Source organism: Myotis myotis, unplaced genomic scaffold (assembly GCF_014108235.1).
Source record: "Myotis myotis isolate mMyoMyo1 unplaced genomic scaffold, mMyoMyo1.p scaffold_m19_p_1, whole genome shotgun sequence".
Taxonomy (NCBI): Eukaryota; Metazoa; Chordata; class Mammalia; order Chiroptera; family Vespertilionidae; genus Myotis; species Myotis myotis.
Window position 1 is genome coordinate 30,724,523 of NW_023416313.1, and position 22,968 is coordinate 30,747,490.

The 22,968-nt window shown below is 39.3% G+C and overlaps 1 protein-coding gene across 10 annotated transcripts in view; it reads right to left on the reverse strand.

Moving 5' to 3' along the window:
• FRYL (FRY like transcription coactivator) overlaps positions 1-22,968 on the reverse strand; it is a 246,965-nt gene that overhangs the window by 164,425 nt on the left and 59,572 nt on the right. For 4 of the 10 annotated variants that reach the window (XM_036333434.1, XM_036333368.1, XM_036333376.1 and 1 more), the window contains exon 1: positions 14,215-14,479. In XM_036333434.1, coding sequence (XP_036189327.1) covers positions 14,215-14,416 — 202 coding nt within the window. In that variant the 5' untranslated portion in view covers positions 14,417-14,479. Of the gene's footprint in view, positions 1-14,214; positions 14,480-17,345; positions 17,478-22,968 lie in introns of those variants that run through there. The other 6 variants (XR_004971662.1, XM_036333404.1, XM_036333358.1 and 3 more) reach the window with 4 other exon arrangements.

Genomic DNA, 22,968 nt, shown 5'->3' on the forward strand with positions numbered 1-22,968 from the left:
TATTTTCAAGTACTTGCTAGCCAACAATAACCACAAATTAATGGCTTTCGGCTGAACTGAAGAAAAATAACAACAAGGTAACAATAATTCAAATCCAGCACTACAAAAGGACAAATGAAATAAACAGGTGAGTGTTGAGGGGGATCTGCTCCTCAAACACTTGAACCAGAATTCCATCTAGATTTCTGGATAGGAAAGTTTCAGGTCATGTCCAAATTAAATGCTTATTTCAGAATTATATGTCAAGTCTCTGAACTAATGGTTATAGCTATAAAAGGGTAAGTTTTCTACAAATGTCACAGGTTGGACCAATGCAACAATGTATTCTCAAATTAGCAACATAAAGCAGTAAAGAAGCATTTTAACTAAGCTTTGTATTTCAGGAGTGGTTACCTATGCAGCAATTCCATTGCTTGCGTATGCCGTGAGGTACAATTACTGTTACCTTCCTGACACAGGGTATTTATTAATAGACCAATTGTTCCTAGTTTTTGGTTGAAGTTCTTTTTATATATTTCACACATAAAAATTTTAAAAAATGCTTCCTCTGCTTAAAATGAAGCAGTCCAGACCCCGTAATCATACTTTCTTCTTTGCCCTTAGCCATACCAATTTGATATGACTTGGCCCAGTGGTAAGACAGTTACCTCTTCAATGGAAAAAAAACCCACCTGTTTCTGAGTATACTTGAAATTCATTATTGAGATTCCAGAAATTGTTTGTGAAATAATTTTTGAAAATTCTGCTTTAAAAAATCCAGATTTAAAATTTTCTATTCAAAAGGCTGCTAGTTACTGGATTTATATTTTTACAATGCACACAATGTCTATTCATCACCTACAAAGAAACTAGATTGTTAATACTAAGGTACTTTCATTGTCGATATATGGTATACAGATGTATTGGGAAGAAAGGGGAGCATGCATTACTGGGAATGTATAAGAAAAATTCTAAGAAACATGAACAGGATGAAAATAAAATGTATTGTCCAAAGCAGGACATTTTTTGAGGGTGGAAATAGGCACTATTAACAACACGCCAGGACAGAGATGTAAACCGTCAACTCTCCAAGGCCTATGAGGACCTATAGTCACCTTAGCAGCCACCACAAGGTGAAGGCTCACTAATTCCCGCCAACACTTGCCTTTCTGAATTTTTCCTCCTTTGTCAGTAGCATGGGAAATTTACAATCAACTAGAGGTTTTTATTGTTTGAGCCACCTTTGAGAACACTCTTCACAACTTTAAAACAAAGGAGTGAGTCACAAGGCTGTACTGAAGTATAAGAGGAAGAGTCTACATCAGAAAAGAAAAGGAAGTGTCCAACTGCAGAGGCGACTAAATGTAAAGACAAAAATCACACTTAGGAAGGAGAGTGCCAGCTGGGGTAGAAAGAAAAGATGAAGAGATTGCCCAGAGAATTAAACGGGCCAGACTGAAAACAGGAAAATATTTATGCGTGGTTAAACATAATCATAATGTACTATATTAAAAGTAATTTGAAAGAACCTACCTTCATAATCTTAATATTCGTTAAAGCACCTCCTAATCTAGTAAATCAGAGCTCACTTTTTAAAAGTAAGATCTCTGAGATCATTGTTAAGCCCATTAAAGTTTAAGAAGAGCTCCTTTAAATTACATTTATAAAAATTTTATATTGCTTATGTTGTTTTTAGCACATATCTATACTTACTTAAAAATAGAGACTAGGAACCTTCAGAAGCCTAAGACATAATAAAGAGAAATTTTCTGTATTCCTTATAAGAACTTTTTTAGTGTTTTCTGAAGTTTCTCCACTTTGTAGACTAGAAATATATTCCAGCTGATACTTCTTGAGAACAGTCTAAGAGATCATCAGACAACTTACCTAATCTTAAACAAATCACTCTTTAGAAACAGAAAAATCTATCAAAAGTTCAACTGAAAAAAAAATTTAGGTACGGTGGTAAAAATTTACATCTGTACTATTTACTATTATTTTGGACTAGAGGCCTGGTGCACAAAATTTGTGCACTGGGGGGTGGGGTTCCCTCAGCCCAACCTGCCCCTCTCACAGTCCAGGAGCCCTCAGTGGATGTCCTACTGATGGCCACAGTCTGGCAGCAGAGGCTCGGAGCAGGCGTCCCGTGTGTGTGTGTGTGTGTGTGTGTGTGTGTGTGTGTGTGTGTATGTGTATGTGTATGGGTCTGCTGGGGCCTGCCCACAGCCGCACCATGTAGGCTCAGAGCAGTTGCCGTGTGTGTGTGTGTGTGTGTGTGTGTGTGTGTATGTGTATGTGTATGGGTCTGCTGGGGCCTGCCCACAGCCGCACCATGTAGGCTCAGAGCAGTTGCCGTGTGTGTGTGTGTGTGTGTGTGTGTGTGTGTGTGTGTGTATGTGTGTCCCTGCTGGGGGCCTGCCCCCGCTGCGTAGGAGGCTCAGAGCAGTCACTCCGTGTGTGTGTGTGTGTGTGTTATGTGTCTGCCTGCTGGGGGCCTGCCCCCAGCCACACCGTGGAGGCTTGGAGCAGGAGCCCCTCTGTGTTGATCTCTCAGGCTCCTGGCCTCCACTGCGTGTTGTCCTCTCCCTTGAGCTGTGGCCAGGGTGGGGTGCTGCCTGTAGGCCGCGCTTTCCTGCTCACTGTTTGCCGGATCACCGCAGAGACCTGGGGGCAGGCCCTGCTGGGTGCTGCCTGGGCGGAACTTTCCTGCTCTGGGATCACCATGGCAACCCAGGAGCAGGCCCACCTGGGGGCTGCCTGCCCTCCACACTTTCCTGCTATGGGATCGCCATAGCGCCCCAGGAGCAGGCCCTCCTGGATGCTGCCTGCAGGCCGCGCTTTCCTGCTCTGGGATCGTCACGGTGACCCAGGAGCAGGCCCACCTGGGGGCTGCCTGCCGGCTGCACTTTCCTGATCTGGGATCACCAAGGCGACCTAGGAGTAGGCCCTGCTGGGTGCTGCCTGCGGGCTGCATGTCCCTGCTTGCGGATTGCCACGGTGACCGGGGAGCAGGCCCTGCTGGGTGCTGCCTGTGGGCCGTACTTTCCTACTCTTGGATCACCATGGCGAACCAGGAACAGGAACTTCTGGGTGCTGCCTGAGGGCCGCACTTTCCTGCTCTCGGATCGCCATGGGGTCCTGGCTGGCAGCGGGGCTTAGGCAGCGGAGGGCTTAGGCGGCACACGGGGGGCCCAGCTGGGGGCGGGGCTTAGGCAGCGCGGGGCTTAGGTGGCACACGGGGGGCCCCGCTGCCCAGGGCCGCACACGGGGGCCCGGATGGCAGCTCACGCTGGCCAGCCCTGCCTGCAGTATGCAAATTAGCCATCTTTTTTTGGGCGGTTAATTTGCATATCACTCTGATTGGCTGATGGGTGTAGTGAAGGTACAGTCGATTAGCATCTTTGTCTTTTATTAGATAGGATTACTGCTTATCTATAATGTTTAAATGAATAGGGCAATGATGGAATATTTGCTTTCCTGATACGTAGTTTAGAAAAATGTAATTCTAAAAGACAAACAGACTGATCGGTTCTCACTTTGATTGCTATCTTCCTACAAAGAATCACCTGAGATTGTCTAGGTTACCTTTATTCTTTAGAGAGAGAGAGAGAGACAGAGAGAGAGAGACAGAGAGAGAGAGAGAGAGAGAGAGAGAGAGAGACAGAGAAATTGAGACTTAATAAAGTGGCAGGATGAGGTGATAGAGATGGGTGGAAGGTGCAGGTACAGCCTAGTGGACAATGAGTTCCCCACTGTGGAAAGGTCCACAAACAGGATTCATAAAAGCAACCATTTCCCAGAATTCCACATCAGGATTTTAAGGGCATAGAGAAAATGTGATAAGCCAACAATTATCTTTAAAGAATAAACCACCTGGCCTTCCACAATCACAGATTTTTTTTTTAAATGGAAAAACATGAAAGATCACATAACATAAACCCTTAAATTTCAGATGAGATGACTGAAGCCCTAGAGGATAAGTGATATAGTTGGATCCCTAATCAAGTCAGTAAGTACTTACTGAACGCCTACTACAGGCAAAACACTGTTCCAAGGGTTACAAAAAACACAAAAACGTGTAATATTGGACCCCTTCTTCAAAACTCCCATTCCCCATTTCACAGGTGAGTTACATGCAGGTAGTTCTCTGATGTTAGCAATATTCTCTTCCATATTCTAGCTTAGTGGTTGGAACACTTTGGCCCTCGGGCCAAGTCTGGTTCATCGCCAGCTTTTGTAAATAGAGCTGTGCTGGACCGTGGCCACACATACATTCATGTATCATCTAGGCTCCCTTTGCTCTGCGAAGCCAGAGCTGAGTAGCTGTGACAGAGACTTGTGGTATGTAAAGCCTAAAATATTTACTATCTGGCCCTTTACAGAAAATGTTTGCCAAGCTCTGTTCTAGATCATCGTTTGCTCAACTTGAGGTTTTTGGTGTGGTTTGTTGTTGTTTTTTCTCTCTTTTTATTTGAAATGAATGGAAGGCTGGTTTTGCCTGAGGAGCCACTGCCCACTGAGCAATGTGCTAGATGGTTTTGAAGGAACAGTCAGTGGGCTAAATATGGCAACTGACAGCAGCTTCGGTAACAAGAAAAAACTTGTTCTGGCATATAAAGGACAAGGACCAACTGACACAGAATTCTAACATCCAACAAATATTTACTAACTGCTTACTAAGTGCGTGCCATTGAGCTAAGCTCTGGGGATAACCCCAATAAATAAGACCAACTCAGTTCACAAAGAACTGACTACCTAATGAAAGAAACACTTTTATGTTAAATGGAATAGTAGAAGCTAGTAGACAATGAGTTAGAGACCTGACCCAGGGATTAATGAACTGGGGTGAAGCTGGGGTGGGATAAACTACGCAAACCCAGGGACAGGCACACAGAGACTACGATTCCCCCTGCAGAGATCCAGTCCCAGGAAGTCATCAGGATTGGAAGCTTGTAACTATCTACTAGCAGAGCTGCCTCATTCCAAAGGCCACTACTGGTACATGGGGGAGGTAACTTGGATTGTAGGTTGCTTCCTGAATTTCTTTTATAGCACATTTTTGTTTAACCTTTCTAGTATATTCCTTTAGTGACATTTTTAAACTTACATTTAGCTTTAGTCATCTTAACCTATTTTACCGTGTGTTTTTCCAACCCCACCTCTTTTATTTTCTTTAGCATCTTCCAATATAGATATTATCACATGATTCATCTTTTTACGCTTTTATGATTTCAGTATGTTGTGACTAAAAATTTATTTAGTTGTATATTTTTCTTATCCCCCCACCTTTTTTTCCAATTATTTTATCTTAGATATAACTCTTTCTTTTTGCTTCTTAAGAGAGGCTAAGCAGGGATAATCAACAAAATAGTCAGCTACCAGGAAGATATGGTAACTAAAAATTAAAACATGCCCAGTCTCAGAGTGGCAGTGGGTCCTGAAGGGCCCTAGTGTGCTTAGGATTCACCTTTTAGTTGATGAATCCAGGGGTGGGTTCAAGAGGGCCCGGGGGCGGAGACAGAAGGACTGGAGCAGCAGGAACGCTTGGGGGAGGAGATGGCACAGTAGCTAAATATCAACTGATGGGAGGAACTGTAATCTTTCAACAGCCAGTATCAGGATACCACTGCACGCTGAATAAACATCAGTCCTGCGATTAGGAAACAGCGGAGTAAGTGGGATAGAGAGGAGGCTTTTCCAGGCTCCTTAAAAGAGAGACAGATGCATCTTTATTGCAATTAAGTTTCTTGCAAGTCCTTTCTAAATGTCAAAGTAAAGAGCCTGACCCTAACTCTAGCCATACTGAACTGCTCCAATTTTTAAAAATATATATATATCCATGTAACGTGAGGAGACAGTCTAAAATGATTCTTCTTAAGAAGTGTTAGGCTAACTTTAAAAATAGCCCAGAGAAACTACTAAAGTAATACTGCTGCACTAACTTCTAAAAATCCTGGTAGCTGGATCTCACAGTCATTTGGCCACAGTGACTGGAATAGCACACGCTGTGGACAAAGAAGGAAGCACAGGAAAAGGTGGTACAACTCAAGCGCCAAGGAACTCTGGCGCAGCTCTCAATCACGGGCGAAGCTTCTTTGAGTTATGCACAAAAAAGACCTAGACCCAGATTCCTAGAATATTTTCCATGATGGAATGCTCTAATGATAAATTCTAGTTAAATTTGATTCATCTACCTCCAAGTCAAAATTCCAAAAGTTTTTGTAAACAATAGACACCAAGTATTAAACTATGTGCCAATTTCGCAGCCATATTCTTATAATCTTAAGAACAATACTACAAAGAAGAACCATGCATAGGCGAGGCCAACTGGCCTGGGGAGACTAAGTAGCCTATTCAAGGGCACACGGCCAGTCACCGGTAGAGCTCAGCTCAGTCTGGATCCAAGTCCCACAACACTCCTTCTTCAATACTCCACTGCCTCCCATCACGCCTACGTCTCCTAGTCTCTCTCCTCTGTCCTGAGAGTTCTCACAGATTCTGAGAAGGCATGTATATAACAACCCAACAGGGCTTCTGAAAAATACTCTAAAGGTCCTCTTACGTAAGAAAGCCTCCTTGATTCCACGACACTACAAAAACCTAAAACTTCCAAGTCCCATTTGTATAAGCAAGAATTCCTAAAGCCCTTCATACGTGGCAAGTACAAGGCATCATGTGGGTCAGGCCAGAAATTCCCCAGCAGACTGATTATTACTGGGAGCTCTCAGGTTCTTCCAGGACGCCGCCCCACCCAAGGACCTTTTTATCACATTTGAGTCCCAAATGATTCTTCATCTCCTTTGGTCTGTTATCACTACATGCATTTGAAGTATCAGGAGAAAATCTACTTCACTTCAATGTTCTCCCAGGACCTTCTCTAAACTCTCTATTCATACTCTAGTCTTTGATAAAGACTTAAATCCATCTCATTCCCTTCTGAAAAGAAACTGGCCTGCCATGCTATTCCACTACCCAATACATAATGTAGCAAAAAAACAAAAATCCGAGCTCTTCTGGAGGTGCAAAATCTAACCACTGAAGGCAATGGTTCTACAAAAAACAAAACTGAAAAGACCACTTATTTAAAATATCTTAGCTGACTGGCCAGTGTGGGTCAGTGGTTGAGCTTCAACCCATGAATCAAGAAGTCACTGGTTCAACTTCTGGTCAGGGCTCATGCGGGGTTGCGGGCTCAATCCCCAGTAGGGGGCGTGCAGGAGGCAGCTGATTAATGATTCTCATCATTGATGTTTCTATCTCTCCCTCTCTCTGAAATCAATAAAACATTTAAAAAATATATTTTAGTAACAATTACCATTCCCTTTTCTTTACTGGTCAAATGCAGACAGCAGCCTTTAAAGCTCAACCAAAAGGCTTTTGGAATTTTTTTTTTTATAATATATTTTATTGATTTTTTACCGAGAGGAAGGGAGAGAGATAGAGAGTTAGAAACATCGATGAGAGAGAAACATCGTTCAGCTGCCTCCTGCAAATCTCCTACTGGGGATGTGCCCACAACCCAGGTACATGCCCTTGACCGGAATCGAACCCGGGACCCTTCAGTCTGCAGGCCGACACTCTATCCACTGAGCCAAACCGGTTTTGGCGGCTTCTGGAATTTTTAACAAGTGCTACATTTTGGTTTGTCCTGGCTACTGAACTGTCCTGAATATCTCAGGGGAGGTATACCGGTATACTATTTAAATGTTTATAACCCATGAAGTCATTAACACTTTGTAATGAAATGGAAATGGTATCTCAATGTGCACCTCTTAAATGTTTTTGAAAAAGTCATGTGAAATAGCTATTCCCTTAATCAGCTTATCTAACCAGTGTTATAAAAATAACTAGAGGCCCGGTGCACAAAAATTTGTGCACTCGGGGGATGGGGGGGGGGGTCCCTCAGCCTGGCCTGTGCCCTGTTGCAGTCTGGGACCCCTCGGGGGATAACGACCTGCTGGCTTAGGCCTGCTCCCGGGTGGCAGAGGGCAGGCCCAATCCCTAGGTGCAGCCCCTGGTCGGGCTCAGAGCAGGGCCGATTGGGGAGTTGGGGCGCCACCCCCTGTCATGCACAGAGCAGGGTGGATTGGGAGGTTGTGATGTCACCCTCAGTCACGCTCAGGGTAGGGCCGATTGGGGGGTTGGGGCACCGCCCCCTGTCACACTCAAGGCAGGGTTGATGGGGAGGTTGCGGCGCCACCCCCTGTCACGCACAGAGCAGGGCCAATCAGGGGGTTGCGGTGCTGCCTCCTGTCAGCACAGAACAGGGCTCATCAGGGGGGTTGGGGCTCCATACCCTGTCACGCACAGAGCAGGGCTCATCAGGGGGTTGGGGAGCTCCCCCCTGTCACCCACAGAGCAGGGCCGATCAGGGGGTTGGGGCACTGCCACTGTCACACTCAGGGCAGGGCCGATGGGGAGGTTATGGCTCTACCCTGTCACACACAGAGCAGGGCCCGTGGGGGTGGGGGGGCGGGGGTGGGGCGCCCCACCCTGTCACACAGAGAGCAGTGCCGATCAGGGGGTTGGGGCACCGCACCCTGTCAGACACAGAGCCGCAGGGCAATCAGGGGGTTTGGGCGCTGCCCCCTGTCATGCTGATCCCGGTGCCAGGAGGCATATTACCCTTTTACTATATAGGATAGAGGCCTGGTGCACGGGTGGGGGCCGGCTGGTTTGCCCTGAAGGGTGTCCTGGATCAGGGTGGGGGTCCCCACTGGGGTGCCTGGCCAGCCTGGGTGAGGGGATGATGGCTGTTTGCAGCTGGTCACACATCCTTCAGGGTGGGGGTCCCCACTGGGGTGCCTGGCCAGTCTGGGTGAGGGGCTGAGGGCTGTTTTCAGGCTGGCAGGTGACTGAAGCTCCCAACCGCTCCTTTTTTTCTTTCTTTTTTTTTTTTTATTCTGGGCCAGCTTTAGCTTTGAGGCTTGGCTCCGGCTCTTAGGCCTCTGCTGCTGAAATCAGGTTTCTGGCCTTTGTTTACCTTCTGTATTTGAAACAATGTTGCGATCCTGCTGGCTGAAGCCCAGCGGACTAAAGCAGGTTTCTGGGGTTTTGTTTAGCTTCTATATTTGTAACATAGTTGCTTAGAGTTGCAGCTCAGAGGCCGGCAGCGGCAGGCGGGGAACGTTGGAGTCCTCCGTCACTGAAGCAAGCAAGCCTCATGTTAGCTTCCAGCTGCCTGGCTACCAGCTGCCATCTTGGCTGGCAGTTAATTTGCATATCGCCCTGATTAGCCAATGGGAAGGGTAGCGGTCGTACGCTAATTACCATGTTTCTCTTTTATTAGATAGGATTATCAACTGTTCATTAAAGTGAAACAGAGTCTCAAATAGTAAAGCTCAACATATGCTGGAATTAAAGTTGTTGCCTATGAAAATATAGCTCTTATTTATATAGCCTATGAAAATATAGCACACCCCCAAAGGTGTGTTTCCTTAATAGAACACCTAACCTTAATAGATACAATTAGCCTTTAAAAATAAGTTTATACATAAAGATTCAAAACATCAACATTGCAATGAGATGGAGTAGAACAAAAGAACAAATGCCTGATTTTAAAATAATGGCATGACTAGCCCTACCTGGTTTGGTTCAGTGGATAGAGCATCCGCCTATGGACTGAAGAGTCTGAGGTTCGATTCTGGTCAAGGGCACATGCCTGGGTTGCTCGATCCTCAATAGGGGGCATGCAGGAGGCAGCCGATCAATGATTCTCTCTCATCATTGATGTTTCTATCTCTCTCTCCCTCTCCCTTCCTCTCTGAAATCAGTAAAAATATATATTTTTTTTAAATGGTATGACTAGACCATTTAGTAGTCAAAAAACTCAAATAATTTGGCTAAAGCCTTCTGAACTTTTAAAACTTTGCATAACAACCTATCTCACTCAGTTTTCAAGACAACTTAGACAGCATTTGCTCATTAAACCAATATTTACTAAGCAACTGTTCTGTTCCAAGCCCTGGAACACATCAGTAGACAGAGCAAAGTCCATGCTCACCTTATATTCTATTGAGGGGGGTGGGGGGAGGAAAACTGAATGCACTAAATAGATAGACAAATTATACCATTTCAGTTATTGGGAAAACAAAACAAGAAAATAATGCCCAGAATACAGAGAGCACTCAAAATTTCTTTCATCCTTAATGTTGACATATACTTAGTTCTGTTCAATGTATCATTATCTCTGGTCTTGGTGAATTATAAAAATAAATCTCGCCCTGGCCGGTCTCAGAGGGAAGTGGGGAGGAGGGGGGGCAGAGTGGGAAGAGATTAACAAAAGAACTTATCCATAACCCATGGACACAGACAATAGAGCAGTAGGCCTGGGGGAGGAGGGGCAGGTGCAAGGTAGAGGGGTTCAATGGGGGGAAAAGGGAAGACATCTGTAATACTTTCAACAGTAAAGATAAATTTAAAAAAACAAAGAAAATAAATACATCTTATATTTACACTCACTTATTCTTGACTCCAAATAGAATGCACAACAACAAAATTAAGGTTGATTCATAAGAATAAAAATAACCCAATCCTAGAGATACAAGGACTTAGCAGCTGTCACGACAGAAGCCTGTGGAAACACACTGCCTGATCCTTAGGGTCTGACTCATGACCATGCCTAATGGTCATTGTTCCTCAATGGTCAGTGAAGGGCATTTTCTCCCCACCAACTTTTATGTGTGGGGCTAGATATTACTTATGCCAATTCTACTAATATTTATCAGTGAAATCAGTCTTTGATCACATGACTATGACTACACAAAAATTATATGAATATTTAAGCAGCTTATGAATAAAATTTTTAGCACAAATACATGAATCTTTGATTCCTTTTTCTTAAGGAATAGGGATAGCAAATAAGTGACTTACTTCTTTAACAAAAACTGTAACATCATTTGTTATAAATTATACTGTTAGTTAATCAAATAATCAAAGACCTCCATTAAAGTAGGAATTGTGGAGGAGAGATCTATAGGTCCACTGAAAGTTTTATTTTAACTTAAAAAATATAAAATCCAAGTTTATTCCCTAGACTTTTATATAGTGCCAAGTACTTGTCTCTTAGGGTGAATTTGCTAATTGTTTTCTTGCCTAAAATCTAACCCTTGTACATCATTTACGATTTCCAGTTTCAAAGAGGACGGGGAAGCTGAAGGTATCTGAAAGCAAAATCCTTCCAATCATATACACTTCTATGGCCTACTCACAATTCAAAAGCAAATTTTTTTAGGAATTCACTTGTATGGAGTCTGATCAAAGTATTCAACTCTGTTTACACCACAATAGCTCTTTCTTTTCAGTCTCATACTTTACTGAATTACATAATATTTAACTATATTATACGATCACAATTACAAGTATAAATGGCATGAACAGGTTTGGTTTAAAATCTCACCCAACTCTTTGGTAAGCACACAACTCAACCCGGTGGGAGCAGAAATGTTGGCAGAGGAGTTGAACAGTTTTGTGTACAAGAGGCATTTGTTCATTAATATATTTTACAGAGAAAGGGGGGATTTCTGATAAATCCAGTGGGTTGCTTAAGAATTTCCATAAAATTTAAAAATATTAAGTTACTTAATATTTAGAGAGAGTTAAAAAGTAAAAAAAAAAAAATTATCAAAAGCAAAGATAAATGTTCTTCAACGTATCAACCCCGGCAAATACCTCAACATTTTACAAATATTTTTGTTAAAGAAAGCATAAGCATCTATAAATACTTTTGGAGTTAAAAGTAGCAAGTAAATTTCTATATACTGCCAACTAACCAAGTCTCTCTTACAGAAATTGCCAAAGAAGTCCTTTAAATTAATTTTAAGAGTCATTTCCTAAAGTTGAATTTTATTCTGGGGGAGAAACTGGGCAAGATTATTCCATAAAGAACCTGTAGCCTCTGAAGTTTCACACATCAGATTCTTCAGTATTCATGATTTTGCTTTGTTTGACTGTGACTAGAAAAAGATAGCTACTACGGAAAATTCTTAATCATTCAATTGAGTGCTTATGTGAAAATTAATATAAATTACAAAATCTAATTATTATATTTTGTAACATGTGTGCTATGCTCAAAATGTCTTTTTTTTAAAAAAAAAAAATAAAAGGAGCCGAAACCGGTTTGGCTCAGTGGATAGAGCGTCGGTCTGCAGACTGAGAGGTCCCAGGTTCGATTCCGGTCAGGGGCATGTACCTGGGTTGCGGGCATATCCCCAGTGGGAGATGTGCAGGAGGCAGCTGATCGATGATTCTCTCTCATCGATGTTTCTAACTCTCTATCTCTCTCCCTTCCTCTCTGTAAAAAATCAATAAAGTATATTTAAAAATAAATAAATAAATAAATAAATAAATAAATAAATAAATAAATGGTGACATATTAGCCCTAACTGGTTTGGCTCGGTGGATAGAGCGTCAGCCTGCGGACTCGAGGGTCCCAGGTTCGATTCTGGTCAAGGGCATGTATCTTGGTTGTGGGCACATCCCCAGTAGGGAGTGTGCAGGAGGCACCTGATCGATGTTTCTCTCTCATCGATGTTTCTAACTCTCTATCTCCCTTCCTCTCTGTAAAAAATCAATAAAATATATATTTTTTTAAAAAGGTGACATATTAAACTAATGGCCATAGTATGTTACATTTAAACACCAAGTCCAATCACACAGGCTGGGATAAAGAAAATGATTAAAAACTGAAAGTTAAAGAAAAAGTAGTTTTTAATAACTTAAATAACTGCATATATTAATATATTCACATTTTTCATTTATTTATACTAGCACTACTGAACACAAAACTAAGTGCTGAAAGACATTCAATTTTAACTGAAATTAAGAGGTACTAACTCAGTGGCCTCACTTCCACTTCATTCATTCAAATGAGTGAATAGTATAAGAAAAAGAGAAACTTCTAACACCAATACATTGTAGATATCAATATATATTTCTTTTTAAAGCTTAAAAGCTCCGTGTCCTTTGTTTTAAAAATATCCATTATGTAAAAGAAAGTGTGGTTTCTCACAAATACGACCCTAATTTTTAACCTGACAAGAAACAGATCGAGTGTGAATGCAAGGAAATGGAGGCACTCATCTTCAGCCCTGAGGAACCGAAATTGGGAAATTTTTTAAAGGTAACTTCGCATTGCTGACCAAAATTTTTAATGCACATAGAAACTTCTATCAAGAAGCAAGCATACAAAGGTATAACGTGATATATAAATGGATATTTATTTTTAATAACTAAAAATAGTCATACTAAATGTTCATTAATAAGGGACTGATTGAATAAATTATATCCTCACAATGATGTGCGTTTTAAATGAGGCAGAAAGATGTTTATGATGTATTAAATGAAAAGGCACACATCAAGACAGCCTGGATAGTAAACCTCATTTTTAAATTCTACAAATAAAAATGTATGTGTGCATATTAAAGTATGCATAGGAAACAGCTATAAGAATATATATATATCAAACTTGTAGAGAAACTCTCCTCTTTCCATAAAGTATTATATTCATTTATATAAGCAGTTATTTATTCACACAAAAAAATCATAATCATACAGAACATTTTAGTCAAAAATTAAAAAACAGCATTTTTCCATTTTCTTCCTAAAGGATTTTCTTTCTTTTAATATTTGCTATTTACCAGTGCTATATGCAAAACTGATTTTTTCTTCTAACACAGACTGAGTATCATTTGCTCAAACTTTAAAAGACATTAAATGTAACTTTGCAGGATTATATTAAATAAAGGTACTGTGACTCAAAATAATCATGATTATATTCAAAGATGTGACTTTTTATGTTTCACCCCAAATATTTGCTATCTTCACAACAAAATAATGAAGTATATTTTTAAAATAAAATGGACATGGTTTCTATGGTGATAGGTAAAACTCAGTATCTTATTTTTCATTTACATATTCTATGGGTTACAAATAACATTTTTCCAATAAGTATAACACATTTTCCAAAGATCATCAAACTGCAACCTTCTTTAAGAAATATTGATTTACAGCATCAATATTTCTCCATCTAAACTCACAGCAAAACTTTGATACTAAAATAATTTTACACCAACTACGTATTTACTGTATTAAACATTTTATAATATTTAAACTTGACTTTCAATACACAGATTTTTTTTTTTGCTCACTAGAATTCAAACTTGTAAAATTAATTTCTTTCCTAAAATACTTTTTAAAGGACCGAAAATAATACATTTTATTCCCATTTTACTTTACCGAGCTGCTGATGGAGGTGTTTGTCATAATTACTGTGCCAGGTAGGGATTCCATCCTCCTCACCTACAGTCTTCTCTGATGAAAACAAACTGAGACGTCTCATCTTCAGTAATCGGGGGGAACCTTCCTGAAAACTACCTCTAGCTTCCAAACCCACATCTCCCGAAAGAATGGGAGGCACAACTCTTTTTAAAAAGTCCATTATAAGGCTCTTCTACATTACTGGTCCTAGGAGCACACAGAAAAGGCACCTGCACCAATTTCCTTGATGAGGAGATAAGGTCCACTATGTATGTCAAAGAGCAGACACGTCATGTGAGGTTAGGTGGTGCTCAACACCAGCAGGCCAAGTGCCAGCTGTTTGGAAGCTGATTTTCAGGACATCTGCTGTTCACACTGATAACAAACCAAACAGCTATCGACCATGAAACGGCACTTCACGTGTACAAGTCTTTGTACATCTACAATGGGTGTTAACAGTAACATTCAGACCATAAAAGGGTTGGCATCCGTCTAGTTTAACATTTAGACTTGGAAAACTTACACTGTAATAATGTTGGGACAAATTTACTTTGACCTGAGGTGTGTCGTCCTTCTAAATAAACTTACAGCTGAAGTGCAGAACTAACTAGTAGCCAAAAGATGACTCTTATGCCCTTGGCTCAGTGGATAGAGCGTCAGCGTGTGGCTGAAGGGTCTCGGGTTCTATTCCAGTCAAGGGCACATGCCTCGATTGCAGGCTCCTGGCCTTGGTCAGAGGCACGTGGGAGGCAACCAATCGATGTGTCTCTTTCACATCCGTGTTTCTCTCTGTCTCTCCCTCTCCCTTCCACTCTCTCTAAAAAAATCAATGGAATAAATATCCTCGGGTGAGGATTTAAAAATAAAATAAAAACAAAATGATTACTCTTATGATTCTAAAATTCACTAACAGACCTCAGGAACATCAAGCTTCATAGGACATGAAAGACGTATTATGAACTTGATTCATGAAAGCACTATTGTATTATGAACATTCCAATGTACTTTTAAAAATAAAAAAGTCCTCATCACAATCAATTGCCATTATCAACAGTAGCAATGGAGACATTAGCATGAATTGCCAAAAAAAAAAAAGGTGATAATTTAGAATATATGGATCTAAGAATATAGATTTTAAATATAATGATCTAATTAAATAAACCCAGTAATCAACCTTACCTAAGTAGTAACTGAGCACTCTACTAAATATTTTTAAATAGCTGAAGTGGCTGAGCCTATTGCTTAATGTACTCCAGAAGCATGACGAAATACTCCAGTGGACGTTGCCTACGTAAGACTTTGCAAACTGAAATTAATACCTTCTTTTTTCCCTTCCTTTGCCTGCCCTCTGGTGGGGATAAGTGAGCAAGAAGGAAATGAAAAACCAGAGAGAACAGACAGGCGTAAACTCCCTCTAAGTAATCAGATTATAACTTTGAGGATTTGTGTTTTAATAAGATAACAAATCTGATTCACTTAGTGAAACACAAGCACAATCTCATTCTTCTCAACACGAAGAAACTGATTTACATCTTTTAAAAGATGAAACATAAAACTATCTATATATACGTATCAGGAAAAGTTATAATGAAAAAAATTTCTGGTTCTGAATTAAATCCTCATTTTTCTACATTAATTTATAAAGTCTACTATTCTTTATTTCATTATTTAAAAGATATGAATTGAAGGTCCTCTACATGTAAAGCATTACTATAGTATTAAGGTTCAGAGAAAAGTTAGAGGACTTATTAATGCAAATCCTGCCTCAGGGAATTCTACAGTGAAAAGGAGGTTAAAAAAACGAACAAGGAAGTCGAGTATAGGACTTAAAGCAGAAATGTACCTACTAGGAAAACATACTGACTTTTAAAAAAATGCTTCTAAGAGATAGAGTTTCTCTTAACCCTTGAACATGAAAGGACAACAACTCATCTGATCAGCCTATTCCCCACACACAGAAGGAACAACTGGTTAGAACCGTAATTCATATGCCTTAATAGCCCAGAAGTTATCAACGTGTCTTCTAGCGATTTTTCTTTCCTCTTTATGGGTGTGATCTCATGTTCTTTAACACTTATGTTTGTGGCTTTTCTCAGGCCTCTTTGCAGGCCTTCCTTATCTATAGAGCCCAGAAACACAATGGTATATAGCAAATGCTGACTGTAGAGGGCAAGTTACCTTCTTGTCTGTTCATGGTATACAAGAACCACCTGTGTCACTATTAACCTACCACTCTAAACTGAATTTTCAACTGGGAAAATGAAGGGCAAGGATTAGGTGTCACTGAAGAAACTACAAAATTTTTCTCAGATTTCCTTCATTTGACAAATATTTACTGAGCAGCTCCTATCACGGCCTGTGCAAGATGCAAAGGCACTGACAATACGTCTCTCTACCCAAGAACCTTACTATTCATGAAGGGAAAGAAATTCTCACAACTACAAGATTCCCTATAGGGTTGGCCAAGGCTGTGCTGAGCCTGCCCTGCAGTTCAATGTCCTCTGCCCAACCTGCTTCTACACCACCTCTCTTAATAGAGGCTGAGCCCTAATAAAACCCTGGAAGCCAAACTCCTTTGCAGGGACTTCCAGAGGACTCATACAGCAAGCAGAAAGCATGGCGTTCCCATGACAAAACTGTACCCATTACTAGCTGAATCTATGAGGAGGAAATGCCCTAAAGCAGTGGTTCTCAACCTTCCTAATGCCACGACCCTTTAATACAGTTCCTCATGTTGTGGTGGCCCCCAACCATAAAATTATTTTCGCTGCTACTTCATAACTATAATTTTGCTACTGTTATGAATCATAATATAAATATCTTATATGCTATATGTGTTTTCAGATGGTCTTAGGCGACCCCAGTGAAAGAGTCGTTCGACCCCCAAAGGGGTCGCGACCCACAGGTTGAGAACCGCTGCGCCTAAAGCCTTGTTGGCATGTTGACGTGTCTACGAACTTTGGTTGATTATCACAACTTTTAACTCCAGGTATAACAATTATAGGATTAAGAAATTATAATAGAAGGTAGTGGCTCAAATAAAGCATTTAAAGGGCTTTTTAGGCCTCATACTCACTAATTAGCCTTTAGAATATGTAGTATAATCTTACCGTAGGACTCAAGACAGTAATTTCTTAGTGGTAACTTCGATCATCTAATCCTGACTGTGGGACTCTTGAGCAGTTTTGAGAATTGAGCATTTAGGTGTTAATCATCCAAGATTCAAATAAATGGCTTCAGCTCTGAAGAAAAATAAAATACAAGATTTATACATTAGTTACGTTTATAATAGCACATTTGTGTGTTGCTCATATCCATCCTTACTTCTGAATGTATTATCCAGCAGTGTCACCTGGTGCTGCCGTTATCTTCTTTCAATAGTGTTGCATTACACTGCTTCTGAATTTATTTTTCTTAAATTTTCAAAATAATGCAAAATCAAAACCAGTATAATCAACACACACCATTATTAACTCATGGCAAATCATGCTTCATTTATACCTCCGCCTACCCCCAAACCCCTTCTCCCTCCGCTCCGGATTATTATGAATCAAATTCCAGACATTTTACCGCTTCATCTTTAGATAGTTCTGTGGGCAAAGATCTGCTTTTTAAATACAATCCAGTATCGTTACAATATCTATAACAAATGAATAATAATTTCTTTTTAACATCAGCTACCAGTCTGTGCTCAAAATCCTCTGTCTCATAAGTGGTTTTCATTTTTATTTTTACTATTTTTTAAATGTATTTTTATTGATTTCAGAGAGAAAGGGAGAGGGAGAAAGACATAGAAACATCAATGATGAGAGAGAATCATTGATCGGCTGCCTCCTGCACACCCCCTACTGGGGATCGAGCCCACAACCTGGGCATGTGCCCTGACCAGGAATCGAACGGTAATCTCCTGGTTCATGGGTTGATGCTCAACCACTGATCCACACTAGCTGGCTCATAAGTGATTTTTAAACAGATTGTTCCAATCCAGATCTAAACAAAATCCATATAGACAACTGTTACTGTATCTTTTAAATCCCTTTTAATTTACAGTTCCTCCCCTTCCTTTCTTCTCTTTACAGTGACAAGTAATGCTTTTACTATCCAACAATTAAACCAATACATAAAAACCTTAATTATGCCAAAATACATTTAATATTTTAATTTTATTCAGTAAAATAAACAGATTTGCAAAGTAGTTCATATAGCCTCTGGGCCTAATATTTATCCCAGCTACAGAAAATGTTTGGGATATATATTTTTCAAAGTCCAATTATAATACTTGTGAGGGGGTCATGAATTATGGACTATTGTACCATACCTATAATAATCATAACTGGTTTCTTACTATATTTTTCTGTTTAATGAATTTAATCCTCAACCCAACAGAAAGGACTAACTACTCTCTAAAATATTAATTTGTACTTAAGCTTCTTAATTTGAAATTCCTTTAGCAGAATTGGAAAATATAATGATATTCCATTGATGCACAGGCATAATCAACTAAATCATGACTAAATCTTTTTGAAGCCAGAAAACTGGTGAGTTCGAACAAAAACCTAATTCATATGCACTTGTTTACAATCAATCTTATTCAGGCTTAGTGGAATTTTGGACAGCCCCACCAAATATTTCTGAATCTACTAACAACGTGATATCTAGAATTCTGCCATAATTCTTGATACTTTATCTTAGGTTCATGAAGTCATTTCTCCCTCAAAGCAAATAAAGCTATGTGACAAATAGCATATCATTTCTGTAGATAGTGGTTGCAGTAGTCATGCACTGGTATATAATGAAATTTAAAATATTTTTCACTTTATCTGCTAGGACAAATGACAAAACCAATTACTACTGGAGAACAAATCAATTTTGTAAGTACAGCCAGCCACAAGTTCATCGAGGATTGATTTGTACCACCATGTCTAGGTCTTTTGTTTTGCTTCACTTTTGAATAACCTTCTGTTCAGACATAACGAGAGCCATGTTTTTTATACGTGTTTCTGTAACCACACTGTCAGATCACTGTGTCATTTTAAGACTTCCCAATGTTTGTCTGAAATTTTCATTAAGTTCCTGAGTTGATATACAACCTTCCTATTTTCAACTTTCCCTTTTACTAAAATGAACATGTCTTTGATTACCCTTCCAGGAAAATATTTGCTCTATACTTCTCTGACTTTATAGGTTATAATTATTTTTAGCAAGAATGAAGATTTTTGTTGTTGTTTTTGTCTTGGTTTTGGGTTGTTTTTTGCATGCCAATCACTTTTTTTATCTTGGTGCCATACCTGTAATTGAGTATGGGACTCATTTTTATTTTAATTTCACTTGATTAATTTGGAGAATATTCTATCCACAGGAAGAGTAGTTTTTATTAGTACTTTCATACCCATATTTTTGAGAGGTTAGGTAAATGTGGTCATGGAGTACACATGATCAATGCTGTTGTTTTTTATTTTAAAAGAAAAAAAGTCATATAAACAAGAGTGACTTGAGGAGGTCAGTTGGTATTTGACAACACTGAAGGCTGTAAGTAACACAAGCTTTGAAGGGGCAAGACTTTAAACCTGCAGTAAGAGTTAAGGATCTAAAAATTTCCATGAGCAATAAATAAGGAGAACAGTGGCCCAGCTCTGGCACTTGGGAGGATCTCAGGTCAAATGAGGTCCTTTAAGGCGAGTCTTGCTTCACTTCAGAGCAGAAAATAAAAGAGAAAGTTGAATGGGTGTTCAGTAACACATTAACCACGTTTCCTTTCTGAACAAAATAAAGAATAATAAAGAACTAGAATAATAAAGAACAGAAATGCACAAATTTTATGTGTATTCATTGTAGTCAGACAAGATATATGTCTCTGATAATACAATAATACAGTAAATAGTAATCACAAGCAAATAAAGAAAAAATTAAGGGTAAATGGAATTTTGGTGATGTTCATTATAGTAATTTCAATATTTGTATGTATACTTCACAATTTAAAAAGGAGAACTAGGAAGTTATGGTGCCTAACACAAAATAGATTTGAGTTCAATGAAAAAATAAATTATTGCATAATTAATAAGAAGGTTGCTTCATAAAGAAGTAAAGTCCCTGCTCAGTGATTTATTAGGCAAAGATTGTTAGAAACTCTATAGAAAGGATCTGCTCCCTGGCTAAAAGATTAGGCTAAATTACTTCAAAGATACAACTACAAATCAATGTGAAGATCAAAACTCTAAATTCTACTTCAAACTATATTTTATACTAAAACATGAATGCTAAAATGTGTGGTGACCTAGAAATTGATCACAGTTTAACTAAAGAAAGAAACCACATACCAAGATATGGAATCTATGAAGGCAAATGTTTACCCTTCTCTTAATTATTCTGGGTATCTTGCAAGGGCTTTTAAAATGATGCAAACATTCTGATAGGTGTTTTTTTTGTTTTTAAACTTTATTTTTATTGCTGGCACTATTACAGTTGTCTCCATTTTCCCCATTTGCCCACCCTTCCCTCTGGCCACCAACCCCTTGCGGGTTATGCATATATGTTCTTTGGCTAATCCCTTCACCATCTTACATCCAGACACGCCCCCCCTCCCCCCACACACACACACCACCACAGACAGTATGGATGCAATTCTTTTTTGTTTTTGTTTTTAAATATATTTTATTGATTTTTTTTTTACAGAGAGGAAGGGAGAGGGATAGAGAGTTAGAAACATCGATGAGAGAGAAGCATCAATCAGCTGCCTCCTGCACACCCCCTACTGGGAATGTGTCCGCAACCAAGGTACATGCCCTTGACCGGAATCGAACCTGGGACCCTTTAGTCCCCAGGCCGACGCTCTATCCACTGAGCCAAACCGGTTAGGGCAAGGATGCAATTGTTTTTAAATAAATTTAAAATAAACATAGCTCCTATTCATTATAATTAAGCAATATAATTATGGAAAATGTATTTTTTTTTAATCTCCAAAGATTATATACAATGTAAAAAAAATCTACTCACAAATAATCAAGTGCAGGCAGCAAACAAGTACTCAAGTATTTTTTATGTCTGACTGGTAAAAATCATTCATATAAAGTATGTACCAAAAAAAAAGAATTTACAATCATCTCTTTAATTAAGAAAAAAATTGATTCATAAAAATCAATACTGGTTCCAACACACTCTGACTTTTAGAAATTCACTTACTCTCTTATTTAGAAATGCTATAATTATACAATATTGAAGATGGACTTGCATTTTAACCTTCTCTCTGCTGTTCTTTAACCTTCTCCCAAATTTCAATTTTAAAAAGCACAGAAACTTATTATGCTGACTAATGTAATCACAGACTACACTAGACCACTTGCTGAAAACACTGTATAATGGTACTGATCTGGAATAACTGGGCTTCACTGCAAAAATCTAACTCTCTTGCTGATAAAGCAATGTTCCCTGCAGGTCAATTTGTCAACATTTTGTTGATTTTACATTTTTAGCCAGAATAGCAGTTATTGTCATACTACTTGATCTAATAAGAACAAATTAGCAAAATTTTCCATTCACAAAATTAAGGGCAAGTTCTCTATTAAGGTTTCATTCATTGAATCAAATTAAAACAGCATCAGAGTACATTTTCTAATACAATGATGAATAAATATATCATTTAGAATAATTTTCCCTATTACATTCCCATGTTAAAAAAAAAAAAAAAGGAAAGAAAGGAATTCAACCACAAACTTATTATACAAATACTCTACCTACTGATCTCAGCATAAACACAGGAGTAATTTTTTGGACAAATGTAGAAGCTGACATATAAAACAACAACCTCACTATTGGTACCTTCTAAAAATCCGTTACTATTAACTATGCCACACACAAACTTACAGAAATCATACATTCGACAAATATTTATTGAGCAGAACTATGTATGTACTAGTATGAGAGACAGGGACAGAAGAGTGAATCAAACAGACAAAAATCCCTAGCCTTGTAGAGCTTATATTTTAACCTAATACTAGCTTGAGCTTTTGGGAGTCATACCTTTAAAACTCTGAACACAGTGCTGGACACCTCACCTTCTAAAATGCACATACACCTAAATTTATAATACAATAATTAATTTACAATAAATAAATTTACAATACAATAATTAATTATGGATCAAGATCCCCTGATAAGAATCTTCCTTGTGCTTACTTCCCATCTCTGCCATTTATAACAGTTTCATAATTGGTATTTTTCCATTCTAATATTTAAGGCTTTCAAATTTCAATAGAATATGTTCTATTTATCCCATTTGAACCTCTCACAAATTCTATACTGTCAAATTACACTTTGTCAATCTTGGTCTTCCCAGAAAACTTGACCCTAACCTCTATGGTAGCTTCATAGGAAAATTTTCTCATATCATTAATTATTCTCCAAACCCTCAACCCCCCTAAGTTAAAGCCCACCTCCTCCTTCCCAAATCTTCAGTAAAAGTTTTTGTAGCATTACCCGGTTTGGCTCAGTGGATAGAGCGTCGGCCTGCGGACTGAAGGGTCCCAGGTTCAGTTCCGGTCAAGGGCATGTACCTTGGTTGTGGGCACATGCCCACTAGGGGGTGTGCAGGAGGCAGCTGATCGATGTTTCTCTCATCGATGTTTCTCTCTATCCCTCTCCCTTCCTCGCTGTAAAAAATCAATAAAATATATTTAAGAAAAAGAAAAGAAAAAACATTAAATAAAAACAAACTTAATCATTTGCCCTGGTCAGTGT